The sequence below is a fragment of the Dendrobates tinctorius genome, unplaced genomic scaffold, assembly GCF_039654945.1.
Source record: "Dendrobates tinctorius isolate UK_male_01 unplaced genomic scaffold, ASM3965494v1 ptg000020l, whole genome shotgun sequence".
NCBI classification, from domain to species: Eukaryota; Metazoa; Chordata; class Amphibia; order Anura; family Dendrobatidae; genus Dendrobates; species Dendrobates tinctorius.
The window spans coordinates 6,500,658-6,522,015 of NW_027361688.1; the positions used below are offsets into that span (position 1 = coordinate 6,500,658).

The 21,358-nt window shown below is 42.9% G+C and overlaps 1 protein-coding gene across 12 annotated transcripts in view; it reads right to left on the reverse strand.

Annotated features, from left to right (window-relative positions):
* The window catches only part of DGKI (diacylglycerol kinase iota), a 300,508-nt gene that overhangs the window by 182,328 nt on the left and 96,822 nt on the right, over positions 1–21,358 (reverse strand). For 3 of the 12 annotated variants that reach the window (XM_073567538.1, XM_073567537.1, XM_073567535.1), the window contains exons 1-2: positions 4,278–5,626; positions 457–565 (exon numbers count right to left, since the gene is read on the reverse strand). In XM_073567538.1, the coding sequence (XP_073423639.1) occupies positions 457–565; positions 4,278–4,693 (525 nt within the window). In that variant the 5' untranslated portion in view covers positions 4,694–5,626. Of the gene's footprint in view, positions 1–456; positions 566–4,277; positions 5,636–21,358 lie in introns of those variants that run through there. The other 9 variants (XM_073567545.1, XM_073567544.1, XM_073567546.1 and 6 more) reach the window with 6 other exon arrangements.

Here is a 21,358-nt window from a genome sequence, read left to right on the forward strand (position 1 = left end):
AGAACGTGTCATAACAAGCATTGCTAAAGTGGGAAAAAAAAAAACTTAAAGGGGTAAATTATTCTCAACTCAGAAATGTCTATGTGTCCTTTTCTCCATTACAGGGATGGTCCCAACTTCACAACATATCACCTATTCACAGCTGAGACCCCCCATGGATCCAAGAGAACCTGTCTCGGAGGTGTGCAGGCGCTATGGGACTGACAGAGATAGAGAAGTGCTGTACTTGGCTCTCTCCGGCGGTCCCACAGGTAATGAATGAATGAATGGCGCAAAGACGTGGTCACTTCAGAGGATTCATGGAGGGTGAGTGAGACCCCCTACAATTTGCAAGTACCCCTGTACCTAAGGTGGGTGTTAATTTGCTAGGTTGGAACCACCCCTTTAATCCTCTACCTGGATTTTTATTTTTTACAGTCATTGACGCAATCATCAGTAGCAAAAAAAACCCCTTACAGTCCAATCCAGGCTGGTCCGAGGCTCTTTCAGGGGTCCATTAGAGATGCTCAGGGCCGGGCAGTGCACAGGCGCCAGGTGCTGAAGTCCAGATCGGGAAATGGCTTTCCTATAACAAAATACAAAAAACTTTTCAGGTTATGAAGAAAGCAGTTGTTATCCAGGACGACCCCTGTTTCTTGGAGCTACGTGTCTGCTCGGGTCCCCCTTAACGTGCCAGTGTTAAGAACCATTACAAAGAGCATCTCTCTCTCTGGAGGACTCAACGTGACCTTGAATAACATGGTCGTCTATTCACTTAACTGGGAGCCTTGTAATACCTCACTTCTCCTTTAGTGGCCGCTGTAGGGAAAAATGTTCCCTCAATTAGAAAAAGGACTGATCCATAAGTGACATTTCAAGTAGATGCAAAATTATTCACCCCCTTTTCAATTCGATACTGACAAGACTGAAGAAGTGAGACTTTGGAAACGAGAACTTCGAGACAACCCCCGATTGTGCCGTGTCTAGTTCAGGGAATCCCCTTTGTATATAACGGAGTGTTCCTTTAAGTTTTCTTATAGTCCATAAATAAATGATGGATCCCTGCATCCTTCCAAGATACAAGCCTTGTTCCATGCAGTCAGAAATGAAGAGGTGGCTGCGCATGTGCCGCTCTTTATATTCACTTGTACTGGAGTTCCAAAAGTTGCCGAGCGCACCAACGGCCATGACGAGGTGTCCTTACATGCGCAGCCCCCTATTCCATTCCCAAAAATTCCATATAAAATTAATAGAGAAAGTGAATAGAGTAAGCTGCGCATGTGCAGCCACTTCTTAATTCCTATCTATGCGCTCTCAAATTTTTGCTATTTCCATACATGTGAATCGCGCATGCGCATCCACGTCTTCATATCTATCTATCCACTCTGCAACTTTTGGAAACCCAATACAAGTGAATAGAGTAAGCTGCGTACTTGCAGCCTTCTCCTCATTCCTATCCATGCTCTCTCGAATTTTTAGTACTCTCATACGTGTCAATAAATAGAGCTGCGCATGTACAGCCACTTCTTCATTCCTATTTATCTACTCTTCAACTTTTGGAACCTCGATACAAGTAAATAGAGTAAGCCGCGTATTCGCAGCCACCTCCTCATTCCTATCTATGTTCTCTCGAATTTTTGGTACTTACACACTTGAACTGCGCAGGCGCAGCCACTTATTCATTTTAACTTTCTCTGAAATTTTTGGAATTCCCAGATAAATGAGTGGAGAGAGCCAAGCCTGTCAACATCTTTTCATTCCTCAGTTTCATGTTTGGTAATTTTTGGCACTCTCACACTAAAGGATGGAAAGAAGTGCGCATGCGCGGCCACTTTTCCATTCTTCATGGTGCTTGATCAGCCCCAGTTTTTGAGCGTTTTTTGCAGGTACCAGTGGTGCAGCCGCATCTACCTGACGTTTGTGAACCTTTACGACTGTAATAGAATACAGGACATGATGGAACCAGGAATGGAGGCTGGATGACGTACACCAAAAATAAAACTAATAATAATACTGGTAATAAGCCTCAAAAAACGTTAAGAAGACCTCGTTCCAGAAACAAACGGAACATTCAGTGTCGCCTCTATCATCTGAACTAGTATTAACCTCCGTGACTCATCGCAGTATCCAGGTTTTCTCCAGTGGGATCGCTGTCAAGAGAGAGCAGACAGATGGACCCATCCAACCGAGAATGTTCATGGGGATAAAATAAAAACACACAGAGGAAAAACGGAAAAAAAAAGCACCGAAATATTAAAACATGTGAAATACCTTCAACTATTGACCTGTAAAATGGAAAAAAAAAAAAAAAAGTAATAAAAAATGTATATAAATCATTGGGACGGCCTCCCGAAGAACCGACAAGGACGTGACGCACTTACAAATGCATCAAGAAAAGAAAATACGTTCTAGAAAAAAAACTGAAGCAAAAATGACCAAAAGTTTTGCAGAATCTGATCTTCCCGAATATCCCTCATACGAGGATGCAGATGGAGATAAGCGGCGCCGTACGTAATGTGAGCCACCTTTCTCCGGACGGAGGGTCAGAGCGTAAACAGAACGCCGACCTGTCGAAATAAGAAGAGTAATATTGACTCTTCACACATCTTCTCACATCTGATTTTAACGGGGATGATTAGGGAGTCAAAATTTTTATTTATTTTTTTCCCAAAATGCTCAGATTGTTTAAAAGAAGCAATAACTATCTCACCGATCCTCCACTACTGTCTGTCTAAGGCTGGAGTCACACACAGCGATTAAAAAAAATCGGTCCGATTTTGACGGACCGAAATCGCACAAAGCTTTCTTGACCAGGGATCCGTCTGAAAATTTTGGAGTTGTAGGTGTTAATTTAAGGGGTTAATTCATTGTAAAAAAATTGCGGGGACTCCCTGCAGCCTCAGTGACGTCTGCGGGAGTACCCGCAATTTTTTACAACGAATTAACCCCTTAAATTAACACCTACAGCTCCAAAATTTTCCCGCACCCATAGACTTGCATTGGCAGGTCCGATCCGAAAATCCGTGACAATCGCAGCATGCTGCGATTGTCTCGGTCCGAGGAAACGTTCCGGAAAAAAAAATCGGATGATGGGAGCTGCCCCATAGAATAACATTGGGAGGAATGCAATGCCATTTTTCTTTTTATCGCATTGCATTCGCCCGATTTATTCGCTATTGTGACGCCGGCCTAATAGTCACGAAAGTCTTCTCTGTAAGATCATGAGTATGTGACCGCTGCAGGCAATCACTGCCCGCAATAGTAATTCCTTACAGGCAGTGTTTGGCAGCAGTGGTCATGTGGGGAAATCGGGTCCAACTGGGGATCGATCCAATAAACATTTTTCTTTTTTTTAATTTTTTTACACCACTGAAAAACCCTTTAAATGGTCATAGGGCCCCACATAAGCACTTGCCGCACCTTCCGTTCACCAGTAAAACGAAGTTCTTAGATGGTAGCGATCAAATATAAAGAGGAAACTCCCTCGGAGAATGATTGTAACCAATCTTTACATCTCACAAAATAATTTAAAAAATAGCAAAGACGGCCATATCTCCTATCTCATCAACGTAAAAGTCATTCTGCAGATACGGATCGTGGTTTCATGTCCTTAAGAATTGGCGACCAAATTAAGACAAGCCGGTGATACAAATCACACACTAAACAAAGAGCTAGAAAAATTCCACAACTACATCAGATCCTGTCAAGTGATACCAGTTCACACACAATCTTTAAAAAAAAAACCCTAACATTTTGTGTACGCAGCCATTGCGCAGATCTATAGGTTTGTAAAGTCTCCAAATCCCAACAACGGCATCATAGTCTGACCCTGCAGTCATTTTGTCGTCCATCCGACCCCTATTACTGCCGGATCAGTAGGGAGAACTGCAAGATCAGACTACAGAAGGGTTTGTTTGTAGTCTGTTACCACGGAGACAAAAAAATATTTTTAAGCATTTCAGGTCGACCTTACGGATGCAATCAAATTTCTAGCAGTTCCTAAGGGTCCAACAAGAGGGCCCCAAAAATTATTTTAACCCCCAGACAGGACCCTTTCAACTAATACTTCAGGAAGGATCGTCACGTGACCCCAATGTACTCAGCTGAATGTTTACGTGGGCTCGCAAAAAGGCATGGTATACCGGGCAAGTAATTGGCCAACTGGACAACCCCTTTTCGAATCAAGTTCAAAAAATAAAAATACCAGCGCCAGGTCTGGTGACCAGGTCCAATCCAGCTGTATAGTCAAAAACACCAACACGCGAACTGAAAATTCTTGATTCTTAACACATACACACCTTGAAAATTCATCGACTCCGACCTCTTCTGAACTCTCACTGCTAGAGGTATAAATGCCTTCCTCACCCTCCTGATCGCTGGGCTGTTGACTCGCCTGGTTAAGTAACTTACAGTCCATCCATATGTCCCAAAACAGGTCCTCGACGTTCCGAATCTTCTCAGACTTTAAGGTATGTTTTTGGACACTCTTCACGACAAAGCGTGGGTTTACCCTTACCGGTGCCGTGCTGGATTTCCTTCTACTGCCTACATTTTTCTTGCCTACTTGAATAGATACCCTTCGTTGTGCCAAGAGTCCAAGAGACGGTCCACCAGCTCCCGACTTACGTCTGACTTTCGAAGCCATGAGACTCGTTCTCCTATCGGATTCGATTGGAGGGGACTTGGTAAAATGTCGATTGAAAAAGTTCTCCATGGTGTCTACGAACTCGGTGCTTCTCCTCTAGCCAGGACGCCTGCCCAGAGATCATCTATGAAGCCTCCTTGTGGTCTGTAGGAAAAGCATGGTCTCTCGAGGTTGTCCTTCACGTTCCTCGTAGAGTTTTTGAACTCTCGAGTCAATTTATTTCAACTTTGGCCTTACATTTTTGTTTTACAATCTCTCCTCTATGTAGGTTGCACAAAACTTAAACTGTATCCTTGACTAAGCAGCTCCCAAGAAAACAAGAGTATAAAAACATAGATTACGGTAAACAGGCCTCGCACTGTCAGGGTCTGCAGGTGGCGTTGGGGGGGAAGGGTGGGCGGTAAGACGGCGGCCTTGTAAATGAAAAATGTATTTACTGAGAGTTACACTTTTAGCTCAGAGGCAATACATAAAAATCCTCAGCTGACCTGTGTTTAGATTGGAAGGAGTAACATGAGCTCCCTTTTTTAGGGACTCTCTCGGGAGTTTAATGCTCGGAATTCCAAATTTGAACCTTGTGGGATAGACGGAGAATTTGCTTATATCACTACACTCCATTGGCACCAAGTAACCATATCCTAGACAAGAAAGTGCTCGTTTCCAGAGCCCAACTTTCTAACACAACAGTAACTCAACACAACAGTAACTCAACACAACAGTAACCCAACAGAAAAAAAACAACAAAAAAACAACAAAAAAGTACAAAGTAAAACATTCAAACCTCCTAAAACATGAACACAATGCAAAGCGCCATAATAAAAACACTCGTAATATAACCATACACATTATATCGAAATCCTACATCAATCCGCCAATCAAAAAATAAAATAATTTTTAAAAAATTCCTATAACTCCCTATATTAACCAAAAAACAGGAATTAAAATATTACATAAATGCAAAAAATAAAAGATGCATATTTCAAAATGTCTAAAGATCCCTAACTTTTTGCATCACTTATAACACATAGAGAAAATTAAAAAAAAAAAAAAAAGAAATATACAAAAATATATATATTAAATAAAAAATACAAATGAATGAAATTAAAAAGAAAAATACTGTATCCTCAATTAAAATCTGAAAAAAAAAAAAAAATTAATAACAAAAAAAAAAATAAAAAAATAGAATAATAGTCCTGTGATTTGTATTCGGTAGGCGTAATCTTAAGTGGGTCCCTGAGGTATCAGAGGTCACGTCCCGGAAAATCCATGCCTGTCAGCTGGTGCTAGCCCCATGGTGGAGATGGTGACATTTTGGTTCGGCTGTAATGGATGACCCTGTAATAATCCCAAGGCTGATGTACAACCTCCGCTACTTTTTCATCTTTAAGACTTTTTCTAAGGATCGGTGAATTTTGAGCAGAAGGAAGACGTCAGGGTCTGGGTGTATTTTGGGAAAGAGAGGAGGATGGGGGGTGTAATCAGGCAGCTGGATGTAATTCAGGAATGTCGAGTCCGGTGGGGATTGTACTTCCACATGGAAAGTGCATGGGAATATTGAGCCTCCGGTGGGGTTAATATGGCAGGCGTCCTACACACAGAGTCTTCTGTCTCTTTTCACAACTTTTCTCAGGCTTTCTCTTCTTATACTTTCTCACTACTTCCTCCTTTTTTTCGGAGTTTCTCGTTTTATGGGTTTGACTTCCTGTCTTAAAGGGAAAACTGCTTACAAAGCAACATGACGACTATTAAATGAGGCATAGACGTTGATGTGCCTTTAATGGGGGGGTACTTAACTTTCCCGGACATCTAACCGGCAGATCGTTGCTCAGGAAAAAAATATCAAATTCTTTAAATATCGTGGTGAAGTCACTTGTAGATATCTCACCCCTAGCTGTTAAGTTTGAAGGGGATGGGTTTAGGGTCTACATTATTTTTGAGAAGGGACATGGTCTGGGGTCAGCAGAAATGAGGAATCTGGTCTGGGCTCTGTAAAATCGGAGTAATATTTGGTGGTCTGGGGTGTAAATTTAAGAGATCGAAGCTGGTTCTTAAAGGAGGTCTGGTCTGCCATCTGAATTTCTTTAAAGGGGTATGGTCTGGGGTCTGTAGAAATTAGGAGTTTGGTCTGTAGTATGGAAAAAGGGGGGGGTGCTATTGGTGGTCTGTATAAAGGAGGTGATGGGTTTAAGTGAAAACATCCAAAGTGGTTCTTAATTAAGGGGATCTGCATTTTTTTTAGGGGGTATGGTCTGGGGACTTTACAAATGTGAAGTTTGCTCCAGTGTGTGTAAAATGGTGTTGTTACTGGTGGTCTGTGAAAAGGGTGTTCGATATAGGGTTTAAGTGATCAAGATCCAAAGTGTTTCTTAAATGGCGCCTGGTCTGGGATCTGTATTTTTTTAGGGGGTATGGTTTGGGGTCTCTAGAAATAAAGAATCCGATCTGTGGTGTGTAAAAATGGGGGTGTTATTGGTGGTCTGTATAAAGGGGAGGAGTTTAAACGAGAGAGATCCAAGTGGATCTCAAAGGGGGCCTGATATGGGTTCTGTATTTCTTTAAAGGAATCTGGTCTGGGGTTTGTAGAAATTAGGAGTTTGGTCTGGAGGGCGTAGATTGGGGGTGCTATTGGTGGTCTGTATAAAGGAGGTAAGGGGTTTAAGTGAAAGAGATCCAAAGTGGTTTTTAATAAAAAAGAGGCCTGGTCTGGGATCTGCATTTTTTTTTTTAGGGAATATGGTTTGGGGTCTCTAGAAACGTGAAGTTTGGTCCAGTGTGTGTAAAATGTTGGTGCTATTGGTGGCCTGTAAAAAGGGGGTCCAATATGGGGTTTAAGTGATCAAGATTCGGGTATGGTCTGGGGGCTGTAGAAACGAGGAGTGTGGTCTGGGGTGTGTCAAAATGGGGGTGCTATTGGTGGTCTGTATAAAGGGGCGGGGTTTAAACTAGAGAGATTCAAGGTGGTTCTTAAAAGGGGTCTGGCCTGGGGTCTGAAAAAATGAGGAGTTTGGTTTGGGGTGTGTAAAAAGAAAGGTCTGGGAAGTGAGGGCTTAAGTAAAAGAGATCTAAAGTGGTTCTTAAAGGGGGCCTGGTCTGGGATCAGCATTTTTTAGGGGGGCCTGGTACGAGATCTACATTGTTTCAAGGAGTATGGTCTGGGGTCTGTAAATGAAACAGCACAGAGTGTTAGAATAATCCTGCGGCCGCTGACACATTTCGAGCATCAATGGCTTCTTTTTTACTGCCCTTGGTTGTGGTGTGAAGAGATAACTCCTTTCCAGCTCTCACCACATCAGGGAGACCCGTGATGCAGTTTATCTTGGCCTTGTTGTGCAGTCAGACACCGGCCCCTGTAGTGGAGATTGTACGTTTCTCAGTTCCAGCAGCTGCTGCAGCCGCGTCTCTGATGGACTCTGTCATCATAATCCACTTCAGAAAACACAACTATTTAGGTCTGATTTACGTCCGTCTGGTGGTCTCCAATAGTTGCATATATAGAGTGCGATAATCCGTCCTGCTCCGAGATATCAGACTATTGGATGGAACTCAGATATTCTGGATTATTTCTGCATGCCTTACAATTAGGGTTTCTGAACCACTGGATGAAGGATTAATGGAATTCAACAGTATTATTCATATTCTTCCAGAATGTATGGGAGATTCACCGAAAAACTGGAGATCTAAGGACTCCCAAAAGAAAAGGGGCCTGTTACGTAAAGGAGAGGAGAAGAGAGGAGTGGAGGAACGGGCAGAGGTGAGTGTCTGATCTGGGATCTATAGAGAGGAGGAGACTGGTCTAGGGTCTGTAGAAAAGAATGGTTTGGGGTCAGTAGAAAGGAGGAGTTTGGTCTGGGGTCTGTGGAAAGAACTATTCTGGTCTGTGATCTGTACAAAGTAAAGGTCTGTAGAAAAGAAGGGTCTGGTTTCTTGTCTGTAGAAAGGAAAGGTCTACTTTGGGGTCTGTAGAAATGAAGGGTCTCGTTTGGGGTCTGTAGAGAGGAAGGGTCTAGAAAATGGACAGGTTTGGTCTGGGATCTGTAGAAAGGAAGGGTCTGGTCTGGGATCTGTATAATGGAAGGGGGTCTTGTCTGAGGTCTGTTGAAAGAAAGGGTCTGGTCTGGGGTCTGTAGTAAGGAAGGGTCTGGTCTTGGGTCTGTAGAAAGGAAAGGTCTGTCCTGAGGTCTCTAGAAAGGAAAGGTCTGTTGTCTGTAGGAAGGAGGAGTTTGGTCTGGGGTCTGTAGTCAGAAGTATTCTGATCTGGAGTCTGTGTAAAAGAGGGGTCTGTAGAAAGCAAGGCTCTGGTCTGGTGTCTGTAGGAAGGAAGGTTCTGATCTGGTGTCTGTAGAAAGAACGGGTCTACTTTGGGGTCTGTGGAAATTAATGGTCTGGTCTGGGGTGTGTAAAAAGGAAGAGTCTTGTGTGGGATTTGTAGAAAAGAATAGTCTTGTCTGGGGTCTGTATAAAGAATGAATTTGGTCTGGGGTCTGTAGAAAGAAGGAGTCTGGTACGAGGTTTGTAGAAAGGAGGGGTCTGGTCTGGGGTCTGTAAAAAGAAGGTGTCTTGTCAGTGGTCTATACAAAGAGGTGTCTGGGGTCTGCAGAAAGGAAGGGTCTAATCTGGGGTCTGTAGAAAAGAAGTGTCTGGTCTGGTTCATTATAAATACGGGTCAAATTGGTAATATGTATAAAGGAGATCTATATAAGGTGGGGTCTAATCTGGGGTTTGAAATCAAGCTATCTTGAGGTGGTTATCAAGGTGGGCCTGGATTGGGGTCTGCATTTCTTTAAGAATTATGGTCCGAGGGCTGCAGAAAGGAAAAGGCTCACCTGGAGCTTGTAGAAAGATTCTGTGATGCTGGTCGCTACTTTGAGACAAGCCGTGAGGCTGGGTAGTCAAGCGGTCCGAGGTCAAAAGCCAGGAGGGTACATCAAAGACAGAAGGGTGAGACAAAGGTATAGCCAGGTAACAGTCTGAGGTCAGAATTCCAAGGAGATAGCAGATCACTACAAAAAGGCTAGGCAAACAGATGGTCAAGGCAAATCCAAGGTTGAGCACCAAAGATCAGATTACAAGTCTAGCAGCACAGAGCTACACACACCACTTGAGAAAAGCTGCAATTGGAAGAAAGGCAGAGAGCTGGCTAAATAGGCAGGCAATTACTCCGAACACAAGACACATAGATGAAGCCCAGGCATGCCTTTGCCCTGATTGGACAGGTAATCTGTCACTCAAGAAACTGACAGTTCAGAACATCCCAGCTCCCGATTTGACAGCTGAACTGTCAATCACCTTACCGACAGCTCAGCACACCCCTGTCCTAGATTGCACTGCAGAAGTCATTCACTGAGTCCATACACACCAGAAGGCGTAAGCGTGACAGTACCCCCTTCTTCTAGGGGGCCACCAGACCCCTAGGTGTCCCATGAAACCAAGATGAATGGTCCTAACCAGACGATCAGCCTTTACAAAATGAGCCGGAACCCAGGATCTCTCCTCAGGTCTGTATCCCCTCCACTGAACAAGATATTGGAGAGAAGTTCAGACCCTCCGAGAATCCATGATCTTCTGCACCTCATACTCCATAAACCTCCATTTACAGAAACTGGATGAGGTGGAGAGGAGGCAGACAATACCGAAGGGATAAACTCCTTTAACAGGGATTTGTTGAACACATTTGTGATGTGAAGCATTGGAGGAAGTCTTATTCTAAAGGCCACTGGATTCTCAACCTCCAGAATCTCATACAGGCCAATAAATTTGAGCGCTTTGCTGACGGTACTTTCAGCTTAATGTTTTTGGATGATAACCAAACCTTATCACCTACTTTGAAGATGTGACGTGCCGAACGTTTTCTATCGGCCTTCCATTTTTGGAAACGTTGAGCCACCCTCAGGGCTGTGGAGTCGGAGTCATGGAGTCGGAGCTCATTTTGGTGGAGTCGGAGTCGGTATAAAATGGACCGACTCCGACTCCTAAAATATATAATGAATTGGTACAGTAATTCAATGCAGAATGTGCTGAATATTTTTTCATAGGAATTTGGGAAAGTTATGAAATGTCCTATAAATGGCTGTTCTATTCCTGGTCTAAGGCTACATTCACACACAGCGTTTTTCCTGCGTTTTTTGAGGATACGTTTTTCAGTTGCAAGAGCAGATCAGATTTTTAAAAAACCGCATCACCTGAAAGGTTTTTGAGCTCATAATGTTTTCAATATCAAAAGCAGATTAGAAATCTGCTCTATCTATATATCCATTTATCCATATCTGTCTATCCATATCATATCTGTACCAAAAAGAATGAAAGCCGGATAGCACACAGACTAACACTCCTTTTTTTTAGCACCAGTCAGGGACACCTCATAGCTGCCCAAAAGGACGCCCAGGACAGGCATTGCTCGTCTTCAGTAACACATCAACATCAATTGATAGTTGGAATAAATAGACTGCATTCACCACCACATCTTCTTAAGGTGCAGGCTTTATTTTCAAGTGTGCAGTATGAGGTTCTGCAGCAGCTGAGGTGTGCAGTATGAGGTTCTGCAGCAGCTGAGGTGTGCAGTATGAGGTTCTGCAGCAGCTGAGGTGTCAGTGGTGAACTCTAGCACAAGTGAAGCTCCTCCTCTACAGACAAGGGTACAACACAGACAAGTAAACATATTCAGAAAGAAGGAAGGCACTTATCTCAAAAGAATTGCTAGAGTGAACAGGATAACAAGATTAAGGTAATTACTTCTTAAAGCATATTTAAACTTTCAATAAAGTGTGCATAAATCAATAGTCCAGTATACTGTATGTTCTCTCTGTATGTTTGATGCTTGTTTGTTTTTTCTTTGAGCTCATATATTTTTGGGAAGCTAGCATTTATACAATATACATACAATATACAGGGAAAATACAGCAACAGGATTGATGAGGACTTATATGAGGACTTGTATAGGGTATAGAAGCCAAAACATCAAGCTATTAGCTCTGTTATCAGTTTCTTTGTTCCTGGAGTATGATACACAACAAACTTGCTCCCTCCCTCCTCCCCTCTTCATAGACTGTGAAGCATTTAGTGAGCTGTACCCTAATAAGAAAAGCCTTGGAAATTCAAACTAAAGCTATCTAATAACATATTTTACAAACTTTATATTTGTCATCTGTACTATTGATTTATGCAAAGTTTGTTTTATTTCTATCTAAAATTATACAGTGGGGAACGTATGTATTTGATACACTGTCGATTCCCACCTACAAAGAATGGAAAGGTCTGAAATTTTTAATCATAGGTACACTTCAACTGAGAGAAACAGAATCTACAGGAAATGTCTGACCTCTGTAATTGCAAACAAAGGTTTCTGTACCAAATATTAAGTTCTGTTTTTCTATTGTATCAAATACGTATTTCATTCAATAAAATGCATATTATTTAAATCATACAATGTGATTTTCTGGATTTTTTTAGTCTGTCTATCACAGGTGAAGTGTATAATTGTAGACCTCTCCATTCTTTGTAGGTGGGAAAACATGCAAAATTGTCAGTGTATCAAATTCTTATTTTCCCCACTGTACATGGTTCCCTGTTCTTGCTGGAATTATAATATACATTATTTTATTTTATAGGACAAAATTATTTTGAGAGTGAATTTATATGATTACAAAATGTCTAAGAAGCTCCCCATGAAGTCAGCTGTAGTTGAGCATTTCACAGTGACTCAAGATGAAAAATATTTTGTGTGTCAATGTATGACAAGTGACCCAGAGGAAAACAAATGCTGTGATGCCAAAATCAGCGCATACTCAGGCAGTGATAAAAATGCTCCTACAAGAGCTTCCAATCTAAAAAGACATTTACAATGCTTCCACCCAGAAGTTTTCAAAGCTGTGACTGAGAAAGATAGCAGCAGCACCAAGAAACCCGTGCCCAGTACTTCCTGCCAGGCAAATGACGAGGAAAGAGCATCTCAAACATCATTAACAAGATATTTTGCAAGTGACAAAGTTACTGTAAGAATGACAGCAGATATGTTTAAAAGACAGCTCATACAGCTTGTTGAGAAGGACGGTGTACCATTATCACTATTTGCACGACCAGCTTTTCCAGCTCTTAATGGAGAAATGGCCAGCAAACTTGGTGTTTCTCTGGAAAGAGAAAGTATTAGAAAATTAGTGATTGAAGAAGCCCTTAAACAAAAGGAAGATCTTAAAAAGACTCTCAAAAGACGCTTCATGTTTCTTACAATGGACGCCTGCACACGTCACAGAGTGAACTATTTTGCCATCAATGGTCGATATGTTTGTGACAACAAAGAAATTGTTACCAAGACATTGGCAGTAAAAGATACTACAGCTCATCACAGCAGCCAGTTTCTCCAGACCTTAGTGGAAAAAGTCCTGCAAGATTACAAACTCAAAAAAAGAACAGGTTCTTGCTATTGTAACGGACAATGCTTCAAACATGATAAGTACAATTACACTGATGAATGAGAGTAATGAACAACAGCTAGAAGAAAATTTAGGATTCAGTATGTTTGAGATGGAAGGCCACAGTGCTGTTCATGTAACTGAGGAACAAACAGATATTACTACAGAAGAACAGCAAAATTATACTTTAGAAAAAGATGATCTTTTGAAGCTGCTTCAAAACACTTTTCTATTCATCACATGCGTTGCGTTGTGCACATGCTGCAGCTGGCAATAAGAGATAGTCTGCAAGAGGGACATGCTGGAAATCTGATTGGAAAAGTGAGGAAATTGGCTATTGCCGCCAGAACCCCTAAAATTGATTCCATCTTGAAGAGACGTGCTGGGAAAGGGGCAATTGTTTATCAAGCCACTCAGCATTTATTTAATGATTGAGCGATTGCTTGAACTAAAACCGTTTCTTACAGATATGGCAAACCCTCAGGTAACCCTAAATGAAGGTCAATGGACACAGGTGGCTGAATTGAAGGAATTGCTTAACCACCCATTTAACGTGACTAAAAAATTACAAGCTGAGGATTTAACGCCTGGCATTTTCATAAGGGAGTGGAAGAACTTGCTATTTTGCTTGTCCCAAAGAGGAGGTTTAATCGCAGATGGCATTTCTGCTTCAATGAAACGGAGAGAGGCACAGCTATTGGAAAATAACATTTTTCTGGCAGCTGTTTATGTGGACCCAAGTCATCGTATATTGCTTGATGATCAACAGCTTACTAAAGGAAAAGAAGCTCTGACTGAGGTAGCAGTTAGGAAGAGTGGCCTACAGGAGGACTGCCAGGCGCAAGAGGACTCGGGTCCTGACAGCGATACTGCTGCCATATTTTCATCCTCATCAGATGAGGAGTTTGAATACACTGATCATACGGCATCTTCTCCAGTTAGATTGACCATATTTCAGCAAAATGTTTCACTTGCTCTCAAAGAAATAGAAAAATTCAACCGTTCATCAAAACTGACTGTGCATGAGGCAATTCCTTTATACCCGGAAATTGTTAGAGATGTTGCCCATGTGGTTACGGCTTTGCCTCCAACCCAAGTTACTGTAGAGAGGTTGTTCTCTGGCCTTAAAATTATTAGGTCAGATGTGAGGTCATCTATGAAGGAGGATCTGATGGAGGCAATTCTATTTCTTAGGACAAATTCATAGACTGCACAAATGTTATTTAGTATGTTTTTGTTGAAAACTGTTTTTTGCCACTTACATAGTTTATTATACAGTGTTATATATATATATATATATATATATATATATATACACACTATATATATATTATATATGTAATCGATATTACATAGTGTATTAGATATTTACAATTTATTACAGTTTTTTGTGTTCTAAAGTTGTAATCCAATAAATATATATTATGTTCTATCTAAATATCTTGATTATTGTATCATATAAATGATTAAATGTCTGATGTTCACATTGTATTACAATAAATTTTTCACTTGAATATAAGCAACATATGTGGGAGTCGAAGTCGGAGTTGGTGTAAGGGAAATTGAGGAGTCGGAGTCGCAGGTTTGGCTTACCGACTCCACAGCCCTGGCCACCCTAATATTTCTTTGATACTCCTGCAAGACAAGACATCCCCAAGTTTCTGTTCTACTAGAGGACAACCAGAACTCTTCTTAGAAAATTCACCAAAATGGGGATGAAAACCATAATTGCAAAAAAAGGCGAGGTTCCAGTGGACTGATTGACCCAACTGTTAAAGACAAACTCAGCAAGAAGTAAAAATAAAGACCAGTCCTGCTGAGCAGTCACAACTGTGACCTGATGAAAGAATGTCTCCATTCTTCAAAAGCTAATTTGACAGCGAGCAGCTCGCTATTCCCAACATCATATTGTCTCCCAGCAGACGAAAATTTCCTGGAGAAAAATGCACATGGCTACAAGCTGGTCAGACAAAACTGCTCCTACACCGACCTCCAAAGCATTTACCTCCATGATGAACGGTTCCTGGAGATCCGGTTGGATTAAAACTGGAGCAGACATGAAACACTCTTTCAATTTACTAAAGGCTCCAATAGCATCATAACGTGTGAGATCAGTAAAAGGTTTAACCATCTGCAAAAAATAAACCCTAATAAACTTTCTGTAGTAATTGGCAAATCCTAGAAAACGTTGCAAAGCTTTAAGGTCACGAGATTGAACCCAATCAATTATGGCCTGCACCTTCACAGGATCCGTCTGCAACCCTTCAGCAGATACAATGAACTCCCAGGAACAATATTTCTTGAACAGAAAAAGTACGTTTCTACAATCAAGCAAACAAAGAATTCTCTCTGAGCTTTTGTAAAACAAACCGGACATGTTCATAGTGCGAACCCAGATCAGGCGAATACATTAGAAGGTCATCCAGGTACTCCATAATAAACCTTTCCAATAATATCAGAAAATATATCATTCACAACATTTTGCAAGACTACTGGTGCATTGTTTAACCCAAAAGGCATGACCAGATTCTCAAATAGACCTTCCGAAATCTAAAACGCAGTCTTCCACTCATCACCCTTCCGGATGCGTATCAAATTATAAGCCCCTCTAAGATCAAGTGTAGTAAGCTGATTACATAGGTCAGGGATGAGTGGAAATGGGCAAGTATTCTTAACTGTAATTTTGTTTAATGGAAATCGAAGCAAGGACAGAGGCCGCCATCTTTCTTTTCACCAAAGAAAAAATCAGCAGCTACAGGCGAGGAGGACGGATGGATATGACCCTTCAATAAACGTTCGTTTACATATTCTTTCATGGCGGTATGTTCAGGACCCAATAAATTATTAAACAGGCGAGCGTTAGGCAATATGGCATTAGGGACAGGATTGATAGTACAATCATAAGGACAATGGGAAGGGAATGTCTTCACTTCTTTTTCTGACAACACATCTCCGAAGTCTTTCAGGTACCCCGGCAGACCGTCCAATCTAGTGGAGGAAATTTGTGCCGAACTTCCACATCTCTTATAACAATTGGGGCTCTATTTCACAATATCCTTTCAACACCAATCAATAACAGGATTGTGAATAAGCAGCCATGGAAACCCTCACACCCAGTAGGCAAATTATCAAAAACAAAGCAGGAGATGGACTCAGAATGAAGTGGTCCCGCTTCCCACACCATTATCAGCTCAACAAAATTCCGTGGTAATGGTGTCCTGTCAATGGCAACAATTTGAATGGTTCTTTCCAACCTGTCCCTAATCCTAACCTCAGAAACAGTCCTGAATCGATAAAGTTGGCTTTAGACCCACTATCAATCAAGGTTATCGCTGATAATGACTGGCTTTGGAAAAGTAGTTCCACATTCAGCACTACTTTATTGGAGTAAAAAGCTACCTAGAAGTCTGGGTGACCTTCTTGACAATCACCCAGACTGAAGCATTTCCCGATGACTTGTTTGCGTCAGGGTATAATTAGCAGTCCTTGAGAAGTTATCTAGAGCGACCACAACAGAGGCAGAGTCTCCTCTCAACGGTCTTGCAGCTCCCACTTCCATTGGCTTCACCTCAGGTATGTGGACAGATTCAGGGGGAATGACCAACCCTCTGGCGTTCATCACATCTCTCCCAAGCTGTGCGATCCAACCGAATGTCCTGAGTTATGGCCTCCTCCACAGAACAGAGTGGAGTATGTACAGCCAGAGCGTCCTTAAGTTTATCCGAAAGACCTTGTCGAAACTGACACCTGAGAGCTGCATCATTCCATAAAACTCAGTACTATGGTCCTCAACGGTGCGGCCACCTTTTCATGTTCATGATCTTTGCCTCCATGTCCTGGATTATGTCAGGTTCGTCAGAGATTAACCCTAAGGCATCAAAAAAGCCGATGACCGTTGAGTTCTTGAGCTTGGGGGGGGACAAAGAAAATGTCCAAATCTTAAGACCCCTCACAATAGGGACTCATTCCCTGATGACTGGGGAACACGGTAAAAAATAGCATACAACTCTCCCTGAACACCCTAAACTGGTCTTTCTCCCCTGAAAATTTATCAGGACAGGCCAACACTGGTGCTGGAGAAACCAACTGCACATCAGAGGATACTGACGTCACAGCCACTGCCGGCAGTGGAGAGCTATGGTAAGTTTTCCTCCAACTAATTATCTCATTTTCATGGGGATGCCGCAACAGAGTGGGGTCAGATGATTGCAGCGTCTGGTGACACGTACACATGCAGTAGCTAGTACGGCTTCACCATCCTATTAGCAGTTTTGGCTTTGTTTTCTCTGTTGCTGCAAGGGATGAACTGCTTAGTGGGAGTCCCGGAGTTCTAATTCTTATTGTATCAGCTGTTCTGAGTTTGTTACTCCCCACAGGCTTAAGAACCCTTCTCTGTACTTCATTCCTCGCCAGTGATAGTTAACCACTACCTGGTTTGGAGTTCAAGAAGAGAACTGAGTTTGGAGCAGGAAGTTGAGAGCTGTTTTCAGGACACTGCTGCGTGGATCTGGTTTGTGTGTGTTTCTGCTTATCTTCTTCCCATTTGGATTTCCCCACTCGGTCGTTTGTGAGTGTATTTGCATGATAGTAGTTTTTTTTTATCCCGGTCTGTCTAGTTTGTGTTATATCATACACTTCTGTCCCAAACATCCCTGGGTGGAGGAGGAAACAGATAAGCATTCATATAGCATAGCGAGGTACGAGACCCTGGTATTCCCACCATCAGGGGTAATCTGGTGAACAGGTATAGTCTATGGTTCCCTAAGCTTGAGGGGCATGAAAGGATCCATTTGTCTCTTGAAATACAACTGCTATAACGTGATGCTTACCCTGCAGCTGATACTGCGATGATTCAAGACTCTGGTATTCTAGCCAGATACTGAATCATCTGCGTCAGATTCACCACCTGATCACAGAGTGTATGAACAAGATCCATATGGGCAAAAAATACAAATGTATAGGTCAATTGTTATAGGATGCTAGTCTGTACTCATGGACAAGCTGTGAGACTGGGTAGTCAAGCGTCCGGAGATCAAAAGCCAAGCGGGTACATCATAGACAGAGGAGTGAGACAAAATCATAATCAGGTAACAGTCTGAAGTCAGAATTCAAAGAAGGTAGTGTATCACAACAAAAGGGCAAGGCAAACGGATGGTCAAGGCAAATCCAAGGTTCAGCAGCAAAGATCAGAAACACACACCACTTGAGTAAAGCTACAAATGGCAGAAAGAAATCTAAGGCAGAGAGCCAGCTACATAACCAGGTAATAATTCTGAACAGGAGACACATGGATGAAACCATACAGAGACATGATGGGAGAGAAATTTCCAATTTTTTTTTTTTTTTTTTAAAGTTCTTTGAGTTTTGAATGGAGTTGCCCTTTAAGCCCAAGTGAACAGCAATGCGTCACTGTCCGGAGGCGCGAGGACCGCGATCACTTATCGCCAAAAAAGGGAAGGAAATGCTTTATCACGCTTTCTAAGGAAATCGATCGTTTGGGTAAATAATAATTTTTCATGAAAATAAGTCATTTTTTAATCCACATTGCTGTATCAGTGTATGGGTTATTATCCCGCTAAGCCAGCATCCTTAAAGGGCCGCTACATCAATAGTACAAACGAATATAAGAAACTTTGCAAAATATCTTATCAGAGAAATCTGTAAAAAAAATAACAGCTCATATCCTTCTTGATGGACTGCAAGTTCACTGAGAGACCAGATTATAGCTGACTACTGAAGTCTATGAAAAGGGGAGCAGAGTGATATCAAACAAGTGTTCTAACTGCTTTCTAGTAAGTGTTTATCACACCCAGGAGCTAAATTCACAGCTACACTGCTCAGTACTCTTGTTTAATGTCCCTCCTGCTTCTAAACATGTTATCGGTAGAGACAGAAGAGCAGGATTCTCTCTCGTCTGTGTGTGCAGTGTATGGGAGACATCATAGACAAGTGAAAATTAGAGAAAACTGGTAAAAATTGCAGGGTACAAGTCATATAGTGACCAGAAACTGTGTTAATCCTCATGCACAGTCAGATAGACTTCCTCCCTTAATGCCTGCACAGACATACAGTTACATGATAAAATTCTATCTTCCTGCAGCCACCACTAGAGGGAGCTTACTGCATACAACTCCAGAGCTCCCTCTAGTGGTGGCTGCCGGAAGTAAGAATCTTATCATGTAACTCTATGTGTGTGCAGAGGATCTGGAGCTCTGTATCAGTGATGATGGATCTAAAAAAGTTTATGGAAGCTCAATAGAAAATAGATTTGGTTACCCCCACCCCCCCCACCCCTTTCCTAGCTGCAGATATAGCTATTACCAGCACAAAAAAAAGGATGAAAGTTCCTATATTTCCTATTGATTTCTTCCCATTTAGTAGAAGTAATCTTTTACCGTAACACATTGCGCACGGCTCAGAATAAACAGGGATGGGATTTCTTAATTATAGTGCGGCTGAGTGATTTACCGCCAGCTAATCCGGTATGTTTCTGCCCCGTTTTCCGTACAGGCGCCTCTTATCCCACACGCTATGTGAGTAATTAGGTATTCCGCTTTAAGTGTCAGTCTCAGAGATTAAATAACGCAACAATGCGGAGACTTCTAATGACACATTTCTCCGCCGCTCGCACCTATTATCGCTAATGCGGGTATAATATATCTTTTCTCGCCATATCATAGTGAAAATAGGGTCTTTACCAGCCGCAGACAGATGCTGTGTGTGTGGGGGGGGGGTGATGATTTCTAACAAGTGACTTTGTATTTCCACATAAAGCAAAACTCCTTTAATCTGGTGTCAGAGGGACATGGTAGGTGCTGGGTTTTCACATATTTAGTTTTTTTTAAGCCGTAGATTGCGCCTTCCCTGAATCCCTCCGAGCCCCTCCTGTGCAAGGAATCCCTGTGATCTCACAAAAGCAGTGCTCCTGTCTCTGGGAACGGCATAGGTCTGCCTCTCCAGGAGGACATTCCCGGATTTGGCGAGTTATCCTGGGAGGTCGGCAATATGTCCCGCTTTAAAATGTATCTGCGTCTTTAGGATGCAGAAGCCATTGAATATGATGGAGGAGCGAGGAGTCGTCAGGCATCATACTACGCAGGTAAGGGGGCACCAGGGGCATCATACTATGCAGGTAAGGGGGCACCAGGGGCATCATACTATGCAGGTAAGGGGGCACTAGGGGCATCATACTATGCAGGTAAGGGGGGACTAGGGGCATCATACTACGCAGGTAAGGGGGCACCAGGGGCATCATACTGTGCAGGTAAGGGGGCACTAGGGGCATCATACTATGCAGGTAAGGGGGGACTAGGGGCATCATACTACGCAGGTAAGGGGGCACCAGGGGCATCATACTGTGCAGGTAAGGGGGCACCAGGGGCATCATACTATGCAGGTAAGGGGGGACTAGGGGCATCATACTACGCAGGTAAGGGGGCACCAGGGGCATCATACTGTGCAGGTAAGGGGGCACTAGGGGCATCATACTATGCAGGTAAGGGGGGACTAGGGGCATCATACTACGCAGGTAAGGGGGCACCAGGGGCATCATACTATGCAGGTAAGGGGGCACTAGGGGCATCATACTATGCAGGTAAGGGGGGACTAGGGGCATCACACTACGCAGGTAAGGGGGCACCAGGGGCATCATACTGTGCAGGTAAGGGGGCACTAGGGGCATCATACTATGCAGGTAAGGGGGGACTAGGGGCATCATACTACGCAGGTAAGGGGGCACCAGGGGCATCATACTGTGCAGGTAAGGGGGCACCAGGGGCATCATACTATGCAGGTAAGGGGGGACTAGGGGCATCATACTACGCAGGTAAGGGGGCACCAGGGGCATCATACTACGCAGGTAAGGGGGCACCAGGGGCATCATACTGTGCAGGTAAGGGGGCACTAGGGGCATCATACTATGCAGGTAAGGGGGGACTAGGGGCATCATACTACGCAGGTAAGGGGGCACCAGGGGCATCATACTACGCAGGTAAGGGGGCACCAGGGGCATCATACTATATAGGTAAGGGGGCACTTGGGGCATCATAGTTTACAGGTAAGGGGGCACTAGAGGCATCATACTATACAGGTAAGGGGGCACTAGGGGCAACATACTATGCAGGTAAGGGAGCACCAGGGGCATCATACTACACAGGTACGGGGGCACTAGGGGCATCATACTATGCAGATAAAGGGGCACTAGGGGCATCATACCATACAGGTAAGGGGGCACTAGGGGCATCATGCTATACAGGTAAGGGGGCACTAGGGGCATCATACTATGCAGGTAAGGGGGGGTCTAGGGGCATCATACTACGCAGGTAAGGGG